Source organism: Haliotis rubra, unplaced genomic scaffold (genome assembly GCF_003918875.1).
Source record: "Haliotis rubra isolate DU_JTF1 unplaced genomic scaffold, ASM391887v1 Scf951, whole genome shotgun sequence".
Classification (NCBI taxonomy): domain Eukaryota; kingdom Metazoa; phylum Mollusca; class Gastropoda; order Lepetellida; family Haliotidae; genus Haliotis; species Haliotis rubra.
Genome location: NW_025767692.1, coordinates 39,475 through 65,564, shown reverse-complemented (window position 1 = coordinate 65,564; position 26,090 = coordinate 39,475). Strand labels below are relative to the sequence as shown.

The following is a 26,090-nucleotide window of genomic DNA, read 5'->3' as shown; positions in this document are numbered from 1 at the left end:
CTCAAATCACTATGACTTTTGGTCGGACCTGGGTTGGAGTCAATATGCTTTTCTGTCGACGGTCACGTGACAGCCTCTAGACCAATTAGGTAGCCAGAAAAATATGCTTACATAATAAAGTCATTTCAAGATTTACTCCTGGAATGACACATTCCAGATCTGTAGTTGGAAAGCATACACATTGATTCCAATTAGAGATTTAGTGCCTGCATATTTTATTAGGAACCAACACAGGTATAGATATTAAAAATTATCAATTTCAGGCATGCCATATCTATTTTATTAACCTTCAAATCTGAAAATCTTAATAATTGGTTTTGCAAATACCAATGTAGCTTTATTGTCAATATTTCATGTATCTGGATTCCTCACGTTCCTCCATCACCTGTGAATACATTAGCATGAAGATGCTGATATGAAGAATAGTCCTGATATTTAACCAGCAAATCTGGGGGAAGTAAGTAAGCTCTCAGACCAAAGAGTGCTTACCTCATATCTGCCTTGTGTTTGACTGTTTAGCACATGTCAGGCAATGCATTTGCACAGAGTTCAATAGAAGAGCTCTTTACATTCCCATGACTTACAGACCGCCTCTGTGGTGTAGTGGTTAGAGCGTCCGCCCGGAGAGCGGAAGGTCACGGGTTTGATCCCCGACCGCGTCATACCAAAGACGTTAAATATGGTACTTGTTGGTCCCTGCCTGGCTCTCGGCATTAATGGGTACAACAAGGACTGGTCGGCTCGGAGTCAGTATAATGTGTCTGAGTGGGGTATTCATGCTTCACTGCGGCATGGTATCTCAGTGGGCTAGCACTATAAAACCAGCTTAAGTCTGGGCTAGTACAAGCAGGCGCACATACACATACATGCATGCACGTCGTCATATGAGCGAAATATTCTCAAGCACGACTTTAAACCTACTTTCACCTCACCTCACCCATGACTTACAAACAGCTTAATTCTGAAATCCTACTAAAAACTGACACACGTCACTACAACCAGTATTACACTGGTGATGAAGAAGAATAGTGTATATGAAGCAATGAAGCAGTCATGCTGTGCACATAGGAGTGAGTGAGTGAATTTAGTTTTACTCTACTTTTAGCAATATTCCAGCAATATCTTCGCGAGGGACACCAGAAGTGGGCTTCACACACTGTACCCATGTGGGGAATCGAACCCAGGTTTTGGGCACAACGAGCAAACACTTTAACCACTAGGCTAGCCCACCGACAATGTACACATAGGAGATGAATAAATTATAAAGTCATGAAGTACTGTTGACATAAGAACGGGTGATGAAGGAAACGAGGGAATAGGACTCCATGGAAGTACTGACAATGACTTTTGTTCATTCAAAAACATTTCTTCCACCATATAATTCCAGGAGTAAGCATGACAAGTCTACAACAAGAAGCAGTGATACCCAGTAAAGAGGTCATAGCTTACAGTTCAACACGAACCATACCCTGTTAACAGAACAGTTTGATGTTGGGGTGTGAGTTTAATAATAATAAAAGCACCAAATAAACATCCATAATTCATCATAGAAATCTCTGCAGTGTTACAATGTTAAAGCAGAGTCCAGTGTATAATTCAAACTATTATATCATAAGGATGTGTTTATTCATTGCGAACAAATAGTGATGAAGACTGGTGTTGGCAAAAACAATGAGCATATCCTGCCCCAATAGTCGCCCATGTTGCAAATACATGCAGAGGCAAGACAATTGTTCACCTGTAAATATGTAAAAGTCAAAACAGGGAATTGCAAAAAAAAAGGGAACAAACAGTGGTATAATGGTTGATTAGCTAACAAACAACTAGACGGCACATTAATTTTAACAACACACATGAGTAATAAGTACATACCCTCTGGAATATAAGTTAGATCTTTTCCTAAAAATAATCTATAGGTGATCTCCAGACAAGCTGGATGTTGTACAATATGGAGCCTAATGCTTGAGTAAAGTAAATTGTAAAAAAAGGCAAGAACTGTGAAAAAAGAAACACAGCCATGAATGAAATGCAAAATCTTCATCAATACATGATTCAGAAAACAAGGTAAAATGTAACATTAATATTCCCACAAAAATACTACACAATCAAATGACAACCAGAAACACCATGAGGATCATAATAGTGCATGCTACTCAAAAGAATTAAGAATACCCAATTCTTTCAAATTACTTTAGTTACGGTCATATCAGTCATAGTTATGTGAAAGAATCAGGTTGTCCTTGACTTCTTTTGTGTAGTATAAAATACTGCAACAGTCATCACAGCTTCATCTTGACTAGTTGGGATGGAGGAAAGAAAATGCCATTTTCCCAGTGAACCAAATGTCAGCAACAGACCACTATAATGTCAGATTCATTTGCAAAAAGAAGTTTGAGATGTGCCCTTATACTAGTGTTGGGAATTGGTTTCAATCTGATAATTAATGATTGGTTCATTACAACCGATCAATCATCGAAAATTATTGGTTTGCTTCATTTATCAAATTTTCCTGGTTATGTTTGTTAATGCACAAAAGGTAAAGAAAAACACATGTAGTTCTTACGTTTTCTTTGCAAATTGCACAAAATGCATTTGCAAATTTCACATCTTTAAAGGATGACTAGCATGTTAGAAACATGAATTTCATGGAATCTTTAAAATATATTCAATCATGGAAGAGCTTGTAGTGCTAATGAAATCTAGCAGACAAAACCAACCTTGTGAAAAATATTGTTATTGCAAACAAGTGCTCCAAAATTGATTGTGTTCGATTATGAGAAAGCATGATCGATTGCTTGGTTGTTTTGTCATTGCGACCAATCTTCGATTATTTCAATTAATTGGACCACCACTATTATATACCGGTGCCCTTGTAAACAAAATTCCAGTGCAATGATACTGCCATGGAAACAAGTGAGTGTTTTTCCGCAATTGAAATTGTGACAGCCAACTTCACTAAAGCAGCAAAATTATCGGGTCAAGGACACTATGGTAATAATGACTAAGCTGAATTAAAAATGAAGGAAAGCCTTCCATACTTCAAATGAATACTTGAATCGATAGATATTGTACAAGTTAAGTCAGAACATGCCACTGTCAGTCCTATAAACTCTAGTAGCCCTTTGTATTTCCAGTATGTTCATGTCCCATATACATCCTTGTCTGAACTTGTCTTCTGCCCTCATTTTATGTTCTAACACAACTGAACATGTAACTACCAAAAGTAAGTATTACAACTGCTAGGTCAGGAATGGGTAATATCGGTACACGGGTTGGTACATCTTGGGCATTCACCAGACAACTTTGACCTGTTGTTAGTCATGTGTTCAGTGACAAATAATTGCTATAATTCCCTGGTAGAATTACAAGTCACTATTGTACTTGTGTCCTGACTTTTATAATATGTTTGAAAACAGATAAAGCTTCTATCAACGTAAACAGATGCACAACCATATACTTTCATATGTGTATCAAAATACTATTTTCCCAAGCTCCAGTAAAACTAATCCTAATTGGAGAAGTAACTTATGGTACCTCCACTGAGTACCTGAGTATGGTTGGATACCCAGCAGTGGGTTTGGACACTTCACAAACATATAAACTACAACAAGTGGCTAAAATCACAGTGTTAAGGAAAATCGATTGAGTTGTTTATTCCATTAAAAAAATTAACAAATTGACTAGCATCTTTCAACAACTGATCTCAAATACTCCTCAACTGATGTCTAGTTGTACCACACTATAATATTGCATAAAACCCATTCAAAAGGGACTGTGGCCATGGAAACCAAACAAGCTTCCTCCAAGTCCCTCACCAATACTCGATTACACATCCTAATAGTACTTTGAGAAACGTATCACAGCCTCATGAAATATATGTAATAAGAAACAAAAGTCTACTATACCCCAAGGCATAAAGTCATCAAATATAGTTCTTCCCTAACTATTATAAAGAAAAACCATGGGGACACTTCCCTTCATTGACAGAAATGATAGTGAGTTTGGTTTTACGCCGCTTTTAGCAATATTCCAGCAATATCACGGCAGGGGACACCAGAAATGGGCTTCACACATTTTGCCCATGTGGGGAATCAAACCCTGGTCTTCGGTGTGACAAGCAAACGCTTTAACCACTAGGCTACCCCACCTCCCAAAGAAATGATAGAACAATGTGACCAAGCACACTTTAGATCACTGTGGAGGTAACTGAACAGCATCATGACATTAACCCCTACATAAGTGTACCTTCTTACAGGGTAAAGTACAGTTGCCACTTTTGACCTTTTAGTGAAACATCTCAGAGGACAGACTATTCAAACTCAACCACATAGGAGCTTGATGTTAGCATTGCAGAATACTGCAAACCAATTATCTGCAGAAAACTGAACCCAAGGTTGTGCATCAAGTGACCAGATAAACAAGTACAATCTTGCAGTTGATGGACCCGTGAAGGTCCTTGTTAGAATGAATCTTCAGTAACCCATCTTTGTCGTAAGAGGCGACTAACAGGATCGGGTGGTCAGAATCGCTGACTTGGTTCACACATGTCATCGGTTCCCAAATGCGCAGATCGATGCTCATGCTGTTGATCACTGGATTGTCTGGTCCATACTCGATTATTTACAGACCGCCGCCACATAGCTGGAATATTGCTGAGTGCAGTGTAAAACTAAACTCACTCACTCACACATAGGGACCAACTTTATTCAGCACTGGTCCCTTTCTATCAGATACTAGACATTCACAGTAGCACTTGCCCATAAACTTCAACCCTACATATTTCATCTTCGATGACTCAAATTTAGAATCAAATGCTTCAAGGTACAGTGATTCACCTACAGGAAAAATATCAAATCATTACATATAAGTACGGGCCAACACTGTTGTGTTTAAGTTGTGTCACAACAAAATGAAAAGTTATCACACCCATGGTATCCAGAAACATATTGCAAACCCACCGTATCATTACACCGCTTAGAATACAGGCCACTGGGTAAGTTTATGAATAAGGTTGCTCTCATTACGAAACACTAAACACTACAGCAAAACACAACAGGTACCAAACACTATTAGTGTCATCAGCAAGCATGTGTATAATCAATCTGTGTTAGGTTAGACATGACTAGAGTGAAAAACACCATCTATGTACCTCAAAATTGTACAAAATGGCAGCATTTCAGAAATATAACACAGACATTTATATACACAATGTATAAAAACAATAGGCCTGTACTGGTGAGAAGACCTATGCCAATTAAAGAGGGATTATGCTTTATGACCTAGTACCAGTTGTCTCCCTTGTCCTAGACATCGTAATCAATATCATGTGTTAAAACTGAGACATCATGTCTCTGTACTAAGGGCAAGCATTAATTGGCCGACTTTGTATATAATTAGAATAACAGAATAAGAACTAGCACCAGTAGTAGACAGCAGGTGGTGTTGGAGGGACACACCTACTGGGACTGCAAAATACCAATTACCCACTTGTATACTGTGCTGAAGAGATGTATCCTTTTTACTGAACCTGTTCTCAAAGTTCAGACACAAAGACACTCCAAGACACAATCACTGCTTAGTCAGATTAAATGGTTTTGATATGCCTTTGTTTGTATGATGTATGCTTGTCGTAAGAGGCGACTAACGGGATCGGGTGGTCAGACTCGCTGACTTGGTTCACACATGTCATCAGATCCCAATTGAGCACATCGATGCTCATGCTGTTGATCACTGGATTGTCTGGTCCAGACATGATTATTTACAGACCGCCACCATATAGCTGGAATATTGCTGAGTGCAGCGTAAAACTAAACTCACTCACTCACTCGTTTGTATGTAATTTTGTGGCAATTACACAAACAGCTTGCTATCCATGATTTTCTTGAATAATAGTTGTACATTAAGATATAAATAGTGTCTTCAGAAGACAGGATAGGTATGCTGCCCAAGTACAAGAGTCACCTAACCAAAGCATGATCCATACCTAAAAGGTTCATAAGATTCGGTCAATGAGAGTATTTTAGCTTTCCAGTTGACATGAAGGTAAAGGGTTCATTGTCATAAACTAATACTAAACACAGATTCAAATACCTGAGAACACCTCAAGGCCCCTCAATTTTGAAACACAATTGCTTAACTTGATCATGCTGATGCCCAAATCATGATTATTGTTCATGAGGCCAATAACTGACAGAATTTGTAAAACAAAATGATAAAACCTAGAAGTCCACAAGCTGAACATCCAAAAATTATACGAACACATGTCCTGTTCCTCAAGAATCCATTTTCAGTTCCTTTCCCATAAGCCTGAAGACAGAAAAAGAAATAGTCTAGAAATGTCATATTATAGAGCACAGTAACTTCACAATTTACTGCCATGGGTATTTGATCTGTCTCTCAACATGGCAGGGATGGCAACAGGAAAATCCAATTTCAGCTGAAATGTTATTGAGGTTTAATCAAATGGGGGCTTGAGGAGGGCACAGAATTGATAAATTTGAAATAAAATCAGCGGAAAATTGCCATCAATGATATTGTGGGGCCATTGGTGCATCCATTGGGAATGCCAGAAACCTGTGATTTGTGTGAATACTGGTTTGTCCCTCATGTGCTCTTGGGAATATCAGTTGTACAATTAAGTGATTAATGTCTGAGGCTTGTATAAGACGAGTATATGGATGGAAACTTCTTCTTTATTGTATAAATGTATTGTGTTATGCAAAAAAGAAGAAGTTGCCATCCATATACTCGTCTTATATATTCACTAACTTCTAAATGCCTCTCAAGAATCTAGTCTGAGGCCTGTGTCACACAAAGGAGACCAAAATATAATAAACTGAAGAAGGGTACAGAAGCTCACCTTCAATAAAAAATAACATAGGACATAAAGGCAAAAACGTCTTATTCATTAGGGCTTTAAATGATGCTGGATGAAGTAAAAGGGGTAAAACTAATGATAGATAAATTTGAAAGTTAGCTCTGATAAAACAAAAATATTAACTGTGCTTTTTCTATATTGCAGAAACAGGCTCAACAATCATGCATTTAGTAACAATAAGTGTGAGAGGGGATGTGTTCATAAACTCATCACTTTCACAACATGAGCTTCTATCTCGTTTTAATATATTTGATATCAAAAGGAATGAGGGTAAGATTCTCTTTTCATTCAACAATGATGAACAATACAAAAAATAAAAAAGAATGAATGGTTGAAAAAACTAATAATGTTAGCTAAAACTGGAATTTCAGCTGAAGTACAAAAATGTAATTTTTAGAGTAAAATTGATATTTTATACTTATCCTGACTCATGCTCTTTTGCTTGTCTTCTTCTTCTTGCGAACATAGTGGAACACTTGTATCTCCTTATTTGAAGCTCCCTTCAAAATAAAATCACTAATTGGTACTCACCACGAGTTGCTCCCCTTTGTCTCCCCTGGCGGGAAAAGGTGTCGCCACCCTCTGGCCATGTGCTCCACTCTCTCCTGATTTAGCGAGCCCAACACTTGAATTTACAGGGAAATCCAAAGTGTTATGTGGGGAGGATGGGAGGGCTAACCTCATGAGTCAGGATAAGTATAAAATATCAATTTTACTCTAAAAATTACATATTTTTTTCCTTATCCTGACTCATGCTCTTTACTTGTAGCATCCTCACGGAACGGAGGTGGGTAACAGAATACTTTGGATTTATAATTAGTGATTTTGTATAGATATACTGTAATATCCCCTACGGGAACTTCATGAAGTCTTAGATTTAGGATGTTTCCTGTATAAAGAAAACCATAGGTTATATAAAGCCATTAAGGGGAATTACATTATGAATATATTGAACAATACATATAAATTATATATATATATATATAGGTGACTCTGATAGAGGCACTGAAATTGACTATATCCAAGTATATGCTTAAGGTAGAATACTTAAGCTGAACATATATACATAGCCCTAAAACTCCTTAGAGTTATAAGCTAGATGAGTATGTATAAAATACATATTAATCTTGTGAGGCTAATATTTTAACGCCTACGAGGGACTGTCAGTTGCTGAGCGAGGACCAGTGGTCCGAAATGGTGAATGCCAGAGACATCTTCTGTAGTGATGTCTCTTAGGTAGTGATTAGCAAATACCATGTTAGATTTCCAATAGCATCCTTCCATAATCGTGGTTCAAGGAACAGTTACCGTAGGGCGAGGGTAGAGGCCAGTGCCCTGATCTCATGTGGATTTGATGCTGTTGGTGGGTCCAAAGCCCGCTGCCTTGTAGGCACGGGAGAATGACAGTCCTTATCCAAATAGATATTGTAGGTCCGTGACACTTCTGTTTGATTCAAGTAGGCTTATAATGGGATGAATAAACGTTTGAGAAATCTTCTCCTTGTTTTGGATCGTCAGTAAATAAACTTTGAGCTCTTACCGACACAGTGATAGGTCTTGTGTATCTTGTGATCCGAGAATAGAGGATAGCTACGGGATGTGGAATAATCTGTCTGGTTGACCTGGCAGTTGATTCTTTGCAATGAAATCCCATCTTAATCCGAGGTGCGCCATGTGTTATGATTGTCATCAAACTGTATCCTTCGTAATCCAGAGGCGTGAATTTCAGACATTCTTGCCAAAGCTGTGGCTAGCGACCATAGCAGAAACAATGTTTTCTGTGAGAGAAATTCAAAGTTTGTCGACATTCCAAGGGTTCATAGACCTCACTCGTGAGGTGTTGTAACACTACATTCAGATCCCAAGCTAGAAGTGGAACTTCCGCTTTGGTCCTCCAATCGAAAGCTCGTAGTAAGGCCAGTAACTCTGGAGATCTTGTCAATTTGACACCCGCTCTCATGGTGATTACAGAGCTAAAGCGGCAAGATATGTTGATATCGTTGAACCTTTTAAATGTTTGTTTTGGCGTAGGTAACACAAATAGTCTGCCACTTGAGGTTGTGAAGCCTCTCTTGCTGTAAACCCTTTCTTTGTTGCATAATTTTCAAACTGTGCCACTTGTCGCCGCACAAGTTCACGAAGTTGAGTAACGTATGCTGTTGCGTGACTGCTTTGCAGCCCTGGCAGGATATCCTCTCTTGTTTAAACACATTTGTATACAGTCCATCACGCGTAGTTGGAACATTGCTGGGTTTCCGCACTTGTTTGGTGTGAGGATGAATTAACAGGTTTGGCGCTGCTTGGGTAGCTCCAGTGTTGGTTGACCGATTTCTTTGAATTAGTATGGGAAACCATCGCTCTGGCCGGCCAGTAGGCTGACCAAAGTGAGTTGTAGGCTCTGTGTTTGTCTGATTTTCTGTAATACTTGAGGTATTATTGCTGGCCCGCGGAAACGCTGCGACGCATTGAGGCCTTCCCATGATAGACTTGAGAGTCCGCTGCCCAAGCTTGGGGGTCTGGGACTGGTGACACGAATGTCGGTAGCTGATTGTTGAATCGCGTGGCGAATAGGTCTATCAGCGGCCCTAATTGCTTGATTATCTGTGCAAAATTTCCGGTTGATCATCCACTCTGTCGGTGATGGTAGATGAGGCCGAGAGAGCCGCCTGCTAGTATATTTCTGGCTCGGGGAATGTGCACTGCTCTGACATGTAGATTTAGATCTTGTATTAAATCCCGAACAGTTGAAAGCTTAGGTTCAAAAAGGTTCATCGATCGCTTGAGCCTTGCTTGTTTATGTAGAACGCCACTGTCGAATTGTCTGTATGGATCATTAGGCTGCATTTTGTAGAAATGTGCTCCAATGTAGAATGGCGCTGATTACAGCTTTCATTTCTAGACTGTTTATATGGAGTTTGCATTCTGCTGATTCAATAACCCTGATATCGCGGTGGTTGGTGAGATGAGCTCCCCAACCTTGGAGTAACCAGCGTCTACATACAGATGGGTTTTGTATTCCTGCTCTGCTAAACAAATCCCTTGCTTGAGCCATTCGATTTCTTGGTCCACCATAGTAGATGTGGTCTGAGATGTTTCGGTAGACTGAATGGTTGTATCGTTGAGATGTGCGCGTTGATGAGGACCTGTAGGGGGCGTAACTGTAATCTGCCTGTGACAGTCATGTCTTGGGCTGATGTGAGAAGACCTAGTAGGCTCTGCCATTGTCGCAGTGGTAACGGAGAGAGTAGAGCTGGTGGAATGGTCTGTTGTATCTTGAGCCAACGGTCTTCTGGTACCATAATGCGGTTAGCGATTTGTGATGAATCGAATACCTAGGAACTGTAGGTCTTATGATGGTACTAGGTCCGGGATTTGCGTGAAGTTTACTAACCAACCTAGTTGTGTTAGTAGCTTTATGATGTAATTTAACTGTAGTTTGAGACGAGTGGATCTTGATCTACTTGTATCCCGTCGTCGAGGTAAAAAGCACTGCGTAGCCCTTTGACGATGTAGAAATTTGATAATCGGTTTTACGTTATCCTCGCGAATAGCCAGGGGCTGATGATATTCCGAATGGAGTACTTTCCACTGGTAATGTAGCCCTTCTAGAATTAATCGTAGAGGTATTTCCTGGAATCGGGATGAATGGGGATGTGCAAGTAGGCATCCTGTAGATCTATGCTGCCCATGTAGTCCATAGGGCCTAATCATCTTTCGGCGTAACTCGAGGTAAATGTATCATCGCGAAACTTCGAAATTGGTTTGCGTAGATAGTTCTTGCTGAAAAAGCTCATGTTGTAGATGAGTCTGTATTTCTCATGTGAGTTTTTCTTGGGAACTAGGAAAACTGGGGAGTAGAAACCTGGTTCGGACGCTTGTTTGATCTATTACTTCTATGGCCTGTTTTGGATAGGAGTGATGAGACAACCCCTCTTTTATCTTTGGTAGTTGTTTGGCGCTTTGTAAATCGAACTTGGGGGGTTTGATTGTCAGCGGAGGCTTGTCCTGTAGAGGGATAACGAACCGTGTTGAATAATGTTGGAGACGGTAAGGATCTTGCAGTATTCCCCAGTTTTCCCAGTGTAGTTGGAAGGCCCACCCACTTGAGGCTGGTTGTACCTGGAGCGGCTGGGGGTGGAAGACTCCAGTCGTTCGAACCTGTGTGTTCAGCGCCTATAATTGCGGGAACCTCTGGGTGTCCTGCCTCTTCCTGATCCTCCTCTCTATAGCTGCCATATGGGCTTACGAAAAGAATCTTTACCTCTAGAGCTGGCTATCTTCCTGTCTCTTTGCTCTTTGTGGTGGCTGCGTGAACTTAGATCTGCTCTGAGTATCTTTGTGAAGTCACGATCGAATGACGCTGGCTAGTGTGTCCATCGATCTAATCATAAGGACTTCCTGGAATCCTTAGAGACTTCCTTTGCGACCCTTTGTCGATTTCTCCGTCAAAGATGGATGTTGCTTCCACCACGGGGCTGTATAAAGTGGGGCTGTAAAGTTCTCCCCCAATTACAGGAAGGCGAGGAGGCCTTGGACGACGAGCTAAGGTCAGTGCTGCTGAAACAGATGTAAGATGATCCGTTAAAAACTGCTGCTGATCTTTCTTTTGCATAAGTAAAGGCAGAATAAATCATTCTATCATCTTCCGTCAGTGGAATCCGAATCTAGTAATAAGAGTCTCATTGATCGTCCCTAGATCTATTTAACCCAAAGAACATACGATCTGCGTCATGGTTTCTATATGAGCCAACTGCGATCATCCATCTTGTAAATCTTGTTCTTTACATCGCTGATGATCTTATAGTTCTCATCATGTCCTGGGCCTTGTAGAAGGAGTCCATGTTATGCGTGGAGAACTTCTTGGCTTGAAAGTTGGGTAGATGTGGTATCTGAACTTTACGTAGCTTTCTGGAAAGCTGCATCTAGATTCTGTGGCACTGCCGCAATCGGTCGTCGGGGGTAGAGTGATTGCATCTGGATCATCTTCCTTCATGAAATACGTCCTGAGCTGTATTGCCACTTTTAGATGGTGATGTGAGATCTAGGTTATTGACCATCAATACCGTATCTCTGCATCAGAAAAATATGATTCCTCCATCATCCTCAAAACCATCATCATTAATAAATTGTAGATGCTCTTCGGACTGCGCGTAGCTGTCTTGAATATCTGATGAGGTTTGTGGCGATCTAGTTGACTTGTGCGCGGCTCTATGTGGAGATCTGATGGGTGATCGACCTGTTGATGAACGGAGTGGAGATGCGCCTATGGGATGATCTTCGGAGACTTGTGAGGTGAATGTTGATAGCTTCGCGAAGCTCTTCGGGCAGTCCCTCGATGATCTTCTAGGCGATGAAGATCTGGAATCATATGTCTTTCGCGAATGCCTTCGCTAAGCTTCATTCGCGTCGGTCCGGGGGATCGATGATATGACCTTCGCCGAAGGCTTCCGTGATGTCTGATGGTCTGAGTCCATATCTAGAGATGAAATCGAAGATGGTGATGATCTCTCGCCTTGGGCGAAGGCCTTCGCGAAGAGCTGTACATCTAGGTCCTTCGTCAAGGTGGTGCGGACTTCCTTCGAAGAAGGTGACATCGCCTTGGCTGCTTCACGCTGATGGGGGTGCCTCTGGGTGCTGTTCACGTTGGAGCCTTCGCTGGTTTCGGACGCTGCTTGCGCGGTTTGTAGTGGTCCTCCATGATGTTTCATAATCTGCATACATGTCTTCTGGGATGATCACCATTTAAGCGAAGTGCGGGCGCTCTTTTCTGCGCGATGGGGTTCACATCAATGACGTCTGACGCCGGTGTAGAAGGCATCAGGCTGCATGGAGATCTCTGCAGAAGTCACAGTCGCTGACACCGGTCAACTTCTTCTGCCGTAAGTCGGATGATTATCGGCTGATCATCGAGAGAGAGGCCCAACTCTGCTGCTGGAGCGATCTCGGCTGAGAAAGTTCTTGCTGTCTTCGTGATTTCCCTTTGGAAGTCTGCGCCCCTGGGTGTCCTCAATCTGGCGCTTGAGACGGCACGATGAGAGCCCTCTTAGACTTAGTCTGCAATGACGGATGTCTGGGGAGGCCGGTCGCTTCTTCGAGGTAGCGGACTTCGTCCCATCGTTCCTCTGCGCCGCAGGGTCTCTAGCAGAACACCAGACGAGGGAGAGAATTCGATCGCTAGCAGCTGACTGGAAGGAATATCTGGACTCTCTGCCATGTTTTGCCCTTGTTTGCGTGATCTCTATCTGCAGCACGTCTTAAAGGCCTTAAAGATGATATTTATTAAATGCAGAATGAGATAAATTAATGCAGTAACTGCAGCGTGAATTAAGCACGCAGTAGAACAACTAGGGCATATTACATGTGGATCGGAGGCAGAAAAGCGTAATCTACAAATCGTACAGATTTTCATGAGCGTAAAGCTAGCTGAACAATCCGCGAATACACGCGAATAAACAGTAGAAATCACGATAATTAATCAATACAAATAGTAAAGGATACTAGCTATACCTCTATAGTAACCTATGAGAGGTAAAAACTAAGAGATTATCAAAGGATATGTGTGTGTAAGGAGACACAAGCTCACTGGGCTAAGAAGGAGAGAGTGAAGCACATGGCCAGAGGGTGGCGACACCTTTTCCCGCCAGGGGAGACAAAGGGGAGCAACTCGTGGTGAGTACCAATTAGTGATTTTATTTTGAAGGGAGCTTCAAATAAGGAGATACAAGTGTTCCACTATGTTCGCAAGAAGAAGAAGACAAGCAAAAGAGCATGAGTCAGGATAAGGAAAAATCTGCTAATGTCCAAATCCAAAATAGATCATGGTAACATCTCAAGAATATGAAAACGACAGCCCCTGTTCACAGCCAGTTACAGAAAGAAAATGGGGGACAAGTATGTGCAGATGGGTGGCAATGTCTGAGGGAGGGTCTACTAGTGTCTGCTACAGAATGGAGGTGGTGACAAAGGATTTTGTGTTCTGTGTCATGTGCCATGTAAGCAGCAACACGTGGAGAGAATTTCACAGACCAGTATCTGGATGTTGCAAGCTAAACAATGTCACTGAGATCACAATAAGAAAAGTGTCTCCAACAATGCAACCGTCAGCCATACCGTCTATCTTCAATATTGGTCCAATCAAAGGTGACAATGACTGTCTTTGTGACTTTTTTCAGGAATTTGCACATTATTTGCAAGAATTCAGGAAGAAAACAAGTTTCAAAATTCATTTGTAAATTTGTCATAAATACAAAAGTGACAGGACATATGACAGTAATTAATGGGGTACAAGGCTAAGCTAACTGGTTGTCAGAAGAACTTGGATTCCATCAAAATACCACAACTTGGGTTTTAACTAGATTGTCATAACATAGGGGCTTGTAACACAAATAACTGGCATCAAAGTAGATATTGTCACTGATGGGGTCTCAGCACTACCAAGACATTGTCAAGGTTTTAGATTTGACAATAATTACAAAAGGGTGGAAATAACTTTAAAATTGATAGTGTACTCCGGTTCAGTAGCACATGTAAAGTCACTTGCCCTGATATATTCCACTATACATCGACCGTTTTCTTGCTGAAATGGGCTTAAACACATTGTGCCCATGTGGGGAAGTGAACTGGTCTTCGGGCAGTGTGATATACAAATGCTTTAACCACTAGGCTACCCACTGGACTCGCGTCGAGCAATGGGTTATTTACACCCCTGTACAATGTCTGGACATAGACTGAAGAAGGGATTTAGATCTAGGAGCAGAGTCTACATTAAATATGTATCGGAGGAACAGCTGCATCAAGCTTCTCAAGTTGGCCATTAATACATTCTTCAAAACCCCTTTGATAAGGCAGCAGGTCAAGGTTAATTGTACAAGCAACTTGACTGGTTTGGTTAGATAATTCTTTGATACCACTCTCAGAAATATTCCAGGTATATGACAACAGTTGAGTAAATAATCCAGCCTGGGCAATCAAGTGATTGACATCATGAGCATAAATCTGCTCAATCAGGATACAACAACATGCATCAGTCAGTGAGTCTGACCAGCCTAACAATTTACTTCCTTCTTAACAAGCAATGGCTCCTTAAGACCAATTCTTACACGGGCTTAAATTTATTGAAACCATTCAGCCATAAATATGATAAATCAGACATGTTTTTTAAAGCAAATATATCAACATTTAGCAAAGGTCAACATACTTGATCCAATATCATTCTTCCACATTTTTCAGTTTGAGAACAGTAACATCTAATCAGCCTCTTGTGTGTCAAGAGAATGCCTGACAATCTTCAGTGGCAAAAGCTAACCACTGTCACATGATTCTTGGGAATAAGTGTGTTGTAAGCCATGAATCGCTTTGAAATTATTTGCTCATACAGAGTCTGCAACAGCTTGTGGTCTTTGTCAGAGATGCCAACCCTATTTTGGGCCTAAGGTCTACTAGAGGTCAAAAGTGTAATTTGGACCTAAAAATGGTGGTCTGCCGGCAACATGGTACACCACACAAAGGAAGATTCTAGACAGAAACACATGTGACCAATCATTATGTATCTCCATACATATTGTTGGTCATGTGACTCAACATACTTTAATTCCTTCTGCAACAGACCTTATGATACTAAAATCTACTGATTACTAGTCCAAAAGTCAATTTATGTTAAGTGTAATGCGTAATTTAATGGTCAAAATCGTAAACTTAGCATCTGATGGAAAAATGGTGGGGCAAGCAATCAAGTATGCAAATTTCATCCAAGGTCTGATGGCTACTAAAATCTACTGAACTATGTCCAAAAGTCAGATGTACACTTGATGGAAAACCCATTTCACTATTGATGGCACTTTGTTGATCCAGTCCCAAGTTGATCCAGTCAAGAATTATGTGTTCCTTTGTCGAACATCAGCAGCCATTTTGATTCAAGAATTAACCAGTAAATATCATTATTCAAAGCTCCTGAAAGTTACCTGGCAAAATGCTGAACACTGCTTACTAGTGATTTAAAGCACACCAATATCCCAGGGGCAAGACTCTTCCCTATAAAGTTGTATCATCTGTGGATGCCACTTGTGGAAGGTAAATAGAGATTATTAACCGAGTGTGTTTCCCTATCATTATTATCATATATTAGGAATAAAAACTGTATTATGCGAGCCTTTTTCTGTCTAAAAAGAACAAAAAAATCGGGCAGGGTTTTCCTGGCAGTGTTTCTATTTTCATTGCGGGTAATTACCTCATCAATATCATTTTCATATACCTGATGGAATCGATTCATTGTCTGTAATTGTGATCGATAGATCGAAATCCTTGGTTGGTACCTTTCTTAGATGATGGCCTTTCACTCGTGCCCCATAATCCGTACCTACAATTTGAACGAAGTTCTCCGTTTCATGATTTCCAAAGTCAATTACTGCAGTAACGACTCCAAAGCATCTGTCATCAATTCTTACAGAATCACCAATTTTGAGAATGGGGGCAGCCATGTTTGTTTACAAACTAGTCCACACAATGTAAACTTGCGACGTCATCAATGAAATGTTAATGTTTTAGCATTCGCATGGCGTGTATGGAGTTTTGTGAAGTAGTTCGTGGATTGACGTAATTTGCATAGCTATCCGATTTGGATACCAAGTTTATCAGATTGCTTTATTGCACCAATAACACCCTCCATTAGATGATAAATGTTCTTCTGACACAATCATTTCTCTGGAACTATCTGCCCTTTTACCATCAAGGAGCCCTTCTCATTTGGCAGCTGTTAGTGAAAAGGGTAGAACAGTCCTGTTGCAAAATTACCACTGATGGAATATCTAGTCTTCACATGTATGCTGATCCATAAGCACTCACAGGATAAGTCCAATAGTTACATTTTTTTCATCACATTCATGATACCACTGAGGATATATAAATCTTATAAAATATACTAAATGCTGAATGAAGAGCTACCTATACACAAAGCATGAATTATCTGCAGTTGTTGGAAATCAAGGCCTTCTCCAGGACCAACAGTCTCATGTATAGTTGGGGACAGCTCTTGGACCAACAGTCTAAAGTTTAGTTGGGGACAGCTCTTGGACCAACAGTCTAAAGTATAGTTGGGGACAGCTCTTGGACCAACAGTCTAAAGTTTAGTTGGGAACAGCTCTTGGATCAACAGTCTAAAGTTTAGTTGGGGACAGCTCTTGGATCAACAGTCTAAAGTATAGTTGGGGACAGCTCTTGGACCAACAGTCTAAAGTTTAGTTGGGAACAGCTCTTGGATCAACAGTCTAAAGTTTAGTTGGGGACAGCTCTTGGACCAACAGTCTCATGTATAGTTGGGGACAGCTCTTGGACCAACAGTCTAAAGTTTAGTTGGGAACAGCTCTTGGATCAACAGTCTCATGTATAGTTGGGAACAGCTCTTGGACCAACAGTCTCAAGTTTAGTTGGGAACAGCTCTTGGACCAACAGTCTCATGTATAGTTGGGAACAGCTCTTGGACCAACAGTCTAAAGTTTAGTTGGGAACAGCTCTTGGATCAACAGTCTCATGTATAGTTGGGAACAGCTCTTGGACAAACAGTCTAAAGTTTAGTTGGGAACAGCTCTTGGATCAACAGTCTCATGTATAGTTGGGAACAGCTCTTGGACAAACAGTCTAAAGTTTAGTTGGGAACAGCTCTTGGACAAACAGTCTAAAGTATAGTTGGGAACAGCTCTTGGATCAACAGTCTAAAGTATAGTTGGGAACAGCTCTTGGACAAACAGTCTAAAGTTTAGTTGGGAACAGCTCTTGGATCAACAGTCTCATGTATAGTTGGGAACAGCTCTTGGACAAACAGTCTAAAGTTTAGTTGGGAACAGCTCTTGGATCAACAGTCTAAAGTATAGTTGGGAACAGCTCTTGGACAAACAGTCTAAAGTATTGTAGGGAACAGCTCTTTGATCAACAGTCTCATGTATAGTTAGGAACAGCTCTGGGACAAACAGTCTAAAGTATAGTTGGGAACAGCTCTTGGACAAACAGTCTAAAGTATAGTTGGGAACAGCTCTTGGACAAACAGTCTAAAGTATAGTTGGGAACAGCTCTTGGACAAACAGTCTAAAGTATTGTAGGGAACAGCTCTTTGATCAACAGTCTAAAGTATAGTTGGGAACAGCTCTTGGACAAACAGTCTCAAGTATAGTTGGGAACAGCTCTTGGACAAACAGTCTAAAGTATTGTAGGGAACAGCTCTTTGATCAACAGTCTCATGTATAGTTGGGAACAGCTCTTTGATCAACAGTCTCAAGTATAGTTGGGAACAGCTCTTTGATCAACAGTCTCATGCATAGTTGGGAACAGCTCTTTGATCAACAGTCTCATGTATAGTTGGGAACAGTGTTTTGGTCAAGGTCCTCATACAGCTGTCAAACATGACTGAATGATGAACACAACGAGATTTATACATGGTAGGTGAAGGAATAACAGTAAGAGCAAGTATCATACAGGACTATGATTAACATTACTTTGTTTTAACAACATATAATAACATGCGACCCAGAGATCACATGATGAGGAAGTCAATTAAACCAGTTGACTTCCTCTATGAGAAAAGTATAAAAATCTATACTGAAATGTCACTATAAAGTATAATGCAGAAGTTGCTATCCGTAAACGTTTGTCTACTTTCTAAATACAACTTGACCAGCTTGGCGTAAAATTGCATTCATCTATTTGAAGATGGACCCAAGTTTATTGGTCAAGTTCACAAACAATAACCTCATAACGGCCATCCAATGAAAACTGTTACAGTTAAGTGACATGAAATTCATAGCTGTGAAAAATGAAAACCATTCCAGATAAGGCCAAATAAACACAATGTTGTGGTTCCGATTACACCTCTTTAAAATTTAGGGTAGGTAGGTAGGAAGGAATATTTTTTACATTTTTTTAGAAGTAAAGTATGAACTAATAATACATTTATCAATGTGTAATTGTTTATTCAATCAAGCTTGCGGACATCATGTCGACTTTCTCTATCAGAATGACCAATGTCCACTGGTGCTGGGAAAAAACAATGGTATCTGAAAGCTTATTCTATTCATACCTCATAAAAAACTAGGGTCGGCACCAGAATTCAAGGGTCGGTCGGGTAATCGGAAACACAACATTTTTTTTTAGGCCCAATATGATAGTTTTCAATTATCTAAAGTATTCTTCTTGTTGCCCACCTACATTCAATGATTCATAGGGCACAACTAATCAACTAAATATTGTGCCCTGGACAAAGTTGGTAAAATAACATTCATCTATTTCCTCCATCAACAAATGATGAAATGACATATTCTTAAACAAAAATATGTGTTTTCCTTATTTCATATTGTAGCAAAATTATATTTATTTATTGATTAATATTCTTGGAAATTCAACCAGCTGCATTATGTAATCACAGTTTTCAAATGTAGATAATGACTGGAAGCACAACAAACGCACACTAAATATAGGACAGTGATAAAAGCTATGGTCCAACTCAAGGGTGAAAAGGTTTAGGGTCAGAGGCATAAACTACAGTTGCCAGAAACCAGAAAGACACATATTTTTTGTAGGCCTAGCCAGGAGTACAGACTAGAGGAAGATCCCGAAGAAGGTGGTGGTGAGGACTATAAAAAGAATGATGAGGCAGATGACAATGAGGGCGATCTTTCGATGCCTCCGTGCTTCGGGGTGGTTCACAGTTCTATGATCATAAGCCTGTGGAAGCAGAGAATACTGTCAGTTGTACATTATTGACTAACTATGCTAACGTCATTCCTATGCTCACAACTGCTAATTAATTCTTATCATCGTTTTCCAACCCCAGACCTTAACAAATTTGAAAATCTAAAATCTGTTTACAAGTGATTATAAAAATTTAAGAAAGGGCAAAATTATAAAGGTCACTCAGTGTGCAGGAGAAAATTATCACTTCAAGGAAAAAATTATGGGATGAACTATTTGGGTTCACACAGACAGAGGGCAGGGGACAGTAAGCATGGGATCCTCACATTTTGTACATGCAGGTAATGAGACAACAAAACATGGTAACTATGATAACCTCCCCTCCACTATACACCAACTGGGATGATATTGGAATTACTGTACACTGATAACTAATAACACTAGTCTTGAAACCTGGTCATGTAATTTTTGTTTTCTTCATGGGGCATTTATAGTGATTTATGGTGTCCCTGCCGCGATATTGCTGGAATATTGCTAAAAGCAGCGTAAAACTAAACTCACTCATTCATAAAGATTACCTACATAGATGTAGGCACCTACTGGGGCATGGTGTTTATTACAGCGAATACTGTAGGTGTGATGGAGCTGACAACCAGACTGTAATGTTGTACAAAAGACTGTTTGTAGTAATATTATTGGGAAAATGGCAGTACCTAGCTATGAAAGCCAAGAAGACATTTATAAGTCATTGTGATTTTGCCATAAAATGTCGGTGTCTAGGGATGTGACCAAATAGCAATAGCATTTAGTCATTTATATTTATCATGATTATCAGTTATGATGATTATCTATTGCTTAGATGAGTTAAGAAGTCTGACCCCTATGTGACTGTGAAACATTGAGTGACTTTTTGGCAGTTGTTTCCAACTGTTTTCTTATGCCATTGAAGGTAATTCATTTCTTTAAAAACATGAAAATTATCATAGGTCATCTGCAAAAGACATTTTCTTTTTATGAAAATACCGATTCTGTAAAACAGTCAATCATGAAACTAAAGCATTATTAAATTGATGATAGTAACCCTACCATAAAATCTAAAAAAACACCAGACTTCTTAATCATTTGATAAGCATTCCATAGAGCTGATAGATGACAAAGTAGACACAATTATACTGATAAAATGTATTTTAGACAATTTATGATACTGATAAAATATAATCATGATAAAAGTGACATTTTGGAAGATCCTTACACCATTGTCAAGCAAGAAGTTATTCTGCACTATACTGTCTACTTTATCTTATCTTGTTAATCAAGAAATGACAACTCCAATAATGTAGACTTGGAAATTCCTGCAGTCCTTAGTATACTTACAGAAGTAGCAGTTGAACTGAATAATAGTGTTTACTTTTCTCACAAAATTATGTTGTTCCACTTTCAATGGCTGAACTACAATAAGATCAACAGCAGGAAATGCCAAATAAGGTGTATTCAAATGAGTTCCATCATCTGAACCAATGAAAATTGCTCTAAGTGTTACCTTCTTGCAGCACCAAATTACCTTAGTGTTACTATATTGGACAGTTCCACTAATACTTGTCAACATATTGATGGGATTAAGGACAATAACATGCTGTTAATGTTTCAGTTTTGAATTTTCTAATTTCAAGCTTTCATTAATTTCCTAATTTACATATTTACTTACCAGAGGGGTAGTGTTATATCCAGCAGGCATCACTGTCTGTACAGTACCCTGGGAGGGGTTGTACACCACCCCGCTTGCTGTGGCGTTTGTGGGGTGGGCGTATGGGCCTGAGGGCTGGTACCCTGCTACAGCAGGCTGCTGTGGGACCTGGGCCATAGGTCGTGGACATCGTGCTATACCCTGCTGCTGCAGATCCATACTGTGCTTCAGGTGGACCTGCAAAACCTCCAAACTGTGCACCGTAGGTTTGAGTCTTTGCAGCGTACTGCTTGGCCCTACCTACATACTCAGGAGGGGGGGCACCTGGTCGCCTGGGGGGTATTCCTGTGATTGGAGGGGGTCCAGCTGGCTGGGAGGAGTATGCACCTGGTGGGGTGGCTGTGTCAGTGTTGTAGGTGAAGATGGAGCCTGTCTGTGAGAGAGGTGGTCCCAGATTGGACATCTGTCCTGAGGCATCATACTGAGGGTACGCCTGTGCCTCATCATACGAAGGAGGGGGGCCTTGATCTGGGAACACAATGTGTCACGTATTATAGATACCTAAACTGAAGTGACTCATACTTGCATTTCTGTAACACACAAAAAAGACAAAACTCTTTTTAAAACAGTTAACGATAAAATCACATAGAGGTAAAAATGATTAGATCATATGCAAAACTTTAGTACAATAGGTGGTCTCTATTTTTATCATATGGATTACATTTCGGTGCTGATACAGGACTGTAAAGTTCAGGTTATAGTTTGGAAACCTTCTGAAACTAGCACATTTCACTATGACATTTTTTCAGGGGGCAGCTTAGAGGTTAAAGCATTCCCTTATCACACCAAAGACCCAGGTTTGATTCTCCAGATACAATGTGTCAATGGTGTCCCCTGGTATAATATTTCTAAAAGTGGCATAAAACTATATTCACTCACTCACCATGACACAAACCTGGATCATATTCATGTTTACAAGAGATACTATTTACATCCTAGTTTACAGGTACATAGTAGTAATACTGGTATATCATACAGTGTGTGAGTGAGTATGGTTTTACACTGCTTTTAGTGAACTTTAACCACTAGGTTTTCCCACATATATCATACAGAAAAACATGTACAATATACTAATGTCTGTTCAGTAACACCGAAATTGTGAAATTTCTCAATTATCTGTATCTTAGGCAATGCAATTGAGAAATTGCAATTTGAATATATAATTTATAAAGCTGGCTGCAAGCTGAATGGGCCGATGACCTACATCTGTGCTGAACAAGGACAGAGCCTATAAAATATGAATAGGAACTCATGCTGATGATTGATTGATTGACTATCAAAGATAGGGCTGGCTTTAAACAAGTCAGTTGAAAGTAGTGCCATGGAAGAATTATTAACGATTTTCAATATGAAAACTGTTTCATCGACAAAATCTCTAAAACTATAGTGAAGAAACAATGTTGTAATCGATGCATAGATAACATTGTAATCAACACATACACAATACACAAAAGCTGTGTTTTTATTCAGGGGCTGCTTCTAAAGGTTATATCCCAAAACTTCCACATCCCAATACTACCACACATTGTTAAAACAACAACTCCTCATCACCCCATTTTAGGTAATAGGATGGTATCAACCTGTTTTGTCTAATTTTTAAAACAGGTAAACAGTAACAATTAGACGACCCAGGCAAAGTCAGGGTTGAGTGACTTTGCTTGTTAGATGAAGTAGGCATGTGGACCAGTCCATTTCAAACTTAACAGGGGTGTTACCACAAAATAAGAACAAAGACAACATAAATATATTTCATCGTACATTTTTATTATTTATTATTTTACTGTACTTATTTGCATATATATCTCACACATATATAACATTCACAAATATATAGAAATATATTTTATCATATATTTTTACTTATATTATAGTTAGTTGCACAAACATCTGCAACTTATCACCACACACACATATATACAAATCACATATATTTTTCATTATTCAAAAATATACATAAATATATTTTATCATATATTGACTTGTATTATAGTTGCACCTTATTCAGTGCACTGAACTGAAACAACAGAAATTATGTTCAGAAGGCTGTTTTGACAGTAATCCATACACAAATCTGTCACCTCCCAAGTGACATGAAATATGTTTTTTGTAATCCTTTCAGTTAACATGGTTAAGGCCATCATCACTATTCAAGGTCTTGTGTCATTCCTCAGGTTTAATAGTCACTTATCAGTGCACTCAGGTTAACCATGCACATTTAGGGAGGCCTCTTTGAATTGTAGATTTTAATTTCTGCTGCAAAAGCCTGCTTTTTGCCTGGTGGAAAAGGTCACTAAAGCATACATGGAAGGACTTTTAATATTTCATGTACTGGTGTACAACTTGTGGTTTTTTTTTAATTTATTCGGTACACTTCATCAGTTCACTGATTTTTTTTATTCTATAGTTATTGTGTGGCCATATATTTTTGCTGTATGCATTTTCCATGTGAATTTTACGTCTAATAAGATATGCTGATAATTTACATCATGATGTTGAGAGTGATATTGATAATTTCATTGGTTAACAGGTTTGTCAGTTGACTATTGTGGAAGATGAAGTGACCTTACTTTTAAGCATGGTTTTTTCTCTAATAAAAAGGGATAAAATGAGAAAAATTACAAACCTAGTCTGTACTAAATTCCTACAGTTATGGAAAGCTGAATATATATATATAAGATGACAGTTATTGGAGGTTGGACCAGACAAACCAGTGACTGATGCTGTACACCATCTAGGTATGGTGACACATGTCACCAAGCTGAACAATCCAATCTACAGGACCTGGAGTCCTGTATTTGAGGGTACCTGGGACTCATACTCTTAATTTTCTGGGTTCCTGGACAACAAAATGGGGGTCCCAGACACTTAAATATTATTATTGATACTGTTAGGGTATTGTGTATCATGACCATCACATTGTTACAGTAATTGAATTGCAAATAATACTATAACCCAGCTAGTAGCAAACTCAGTGATAACGTATTGTTACTTGATTGGAAATTTTACAGTCACAACCACAGGATGCTGGAGACCAGGGCCTAGATTGTCGAAGCTCTCTTAGCGCTAAGAGAGTCATAAGTGCCATACTTTAACATAACTTACGACTACCGGTATCTGAGCACTAAGAGAGCTTCGAAAATCAAGGCCCTGTTCTGGCCAAGAATGACCTTTGAATTGGATCCTTATTGAGTGAGTGAGTTTTCAGTTTTAATCCGCTTTTAAGCAACATTTCAGACAGCTTCACACATTTTACCATGTGGGGAATCGAAACCAGGTCTTCGGCGTGATGAGTGAAGGCTTTAGCCACCAGGCTACCCCACCGCCCCTCGATCCTTAGTGCAAATACAGTTTAGGTTAGGGTTGGACACTCATATTATATTATCTTAACCCTTACATTTTGTATTCATGCATAATAAGGTAACAATTGCTGAGCTCTAACATGCAGACTCTGCCAAAACATTTTGAATCTACTAGCCCAACTTTATTCTTAGCATCAATTTAGTTTCAGTTTATCTCACAGTCTTATCCACTGTATTAACTTGTGAAGATGCAGGTTAGAATTTTTATTTCTTCTGTATTCAGTGAACTACCAGTCACCTCTACAAAGTAATAACAGAAACTGAAAGAATTTGATACTTATGACAGCGCCTGTGCCCTGCCTTGGTTTATTAGCTAGTGTGCTTAGTGTAGCATTAATGAGCTCAGATTGCTGATTGTGCCTCTTCGATCCTTAGAATAGTTGTTTTAGGGATTGAGTAGGTAACTCCTAGCTCTAATCTTTAGTCCTTGGATCCCCTTTCTTATCAAGCACCTCTGAAGTAGCTGTAAGGTTAGACAGCCCTTTTCCATCTAACATCCTTCAATTCATGATCCTTAGGGTCGGGCACCACGTGCTAACCAAATATCCTTTACGATTCTTAGGTTTAGTCACCTGTTTACGATCCCTGGGTTAGTTGTGGATAATTACATTAACTCATTAGCTAAGCTTCGGCTTTTGGCTTGCACAGTTCCCATACGGCACTTGTTGAATACAAGGGCGCCAAACAAAGGACACTAGTCGCAGTGATGAAATACAAGCATGTGAACCATTCCAATGATTAATAAATAGAGGGACCAATCTACACTACCTAAAATTATATTCATATAGTTATTGATTAGTGCGACTGACAGAGTTGCAGACGTCAGACATGATCATGGTGTTGATTGACAGGAAGGAGTGACGTTAAAATGTTAACAAGGCATAGATATACTTACTGTCAGACATATCTTTCAAAGACGAGATCTCATAACTTCAATTTTTTTCAAAACAAATGCCAATCTCTGTTTTTTCCAAGCATCACCGAATGAAAACATTCCCTGTCATTAATAAACCGGAAGTGAGAGTATCGAGGTTAGAGTGATGCCCCTTGTTAGAAGCGGCTGTAATAGATTTTGGTAGTCATGTTACATATCTGATTCCTCATCCGTCAGCACCCTTTCCCCCCGCAGAATTCATATTTCAAACAATTTCTCAATTCTTTAACCACGTGTTAACGTTATGGCTAATATCTTGTTATATTACCCATAAGATAAAAGAGCGAGCTTAATATAACCGTCTGTTATTATAGCCAGTTATTTTCAGGAGCAGTGTGTCGTCACAATAGTACATTGTAAGTGATAGTGAATTATGACGTCATCCAGTGTTCATTACGTCATATCTTCATATCGTTACGTTGAATGTTTGTGAAGTGTGGTGCTCGTTTCCGAAGGTATTAAACGCTGCAGTAAAAGGACGTTACCTTGAATGGTTATGAA

The 26,090-nt window shown here is 39.6% G+C and overlaps 1 protein-coding gene and 1 long non-coding RNA gene across 3 annotated transcripts; one reads left to right on the top strand and one right to left on the bottom strand.

Moving 5' to 3' along the window:
* Nucleotides 1-22,792, top strand: LOC124264955. Its single transcript, XR_006895295.1, has 3 exons — nucleotides 1-119; nucleotides 8,594-8,595; nucleotides 22,782-22,792. It is a non-coding gene; the product is annotated as an uncharacterized LOC124264955 (long non-coding RNA).
* Nucleotides 5,758-25,659, bottom strand: LOC124264954 (annexin C1-like). Of its 2 annotated transcripts, none has more exons than XM_046699738.1 (3): nucleotides 25,551-25,659; nucleotides 21,258-21,764; nucleotides 5,758-6,306 (listed from the first exon to the last, which is right to left on the bottom strand). In XM_046699738.1, the coding sequence occupies exons 1-2, from the start codon at nucleotides 25,558-25,560 to the stop codon at nucleotides 21,271-21,273; spliced, it is 504 nt and encodes a 167-aa protein (XP_046555694.1). In that variant the 5' UTR covers nucleotides 25,561-25,659; the 3' UTR covers nucleotides 5,758-6,306; nucleotides 21,258-21,270. The 2 variants fall into 2 exon arrangements, with proteins under 2 accessions (XP_046555694.1, XP_046555695.1); XM_046699739.1 differs by lacking the exon at nucleotides 5,758-6,306 and adding an exon at nucleotides 19,016-19,585.
* Nucleotides 25,660-26,090: the final 431 nt, after the last annotated feature.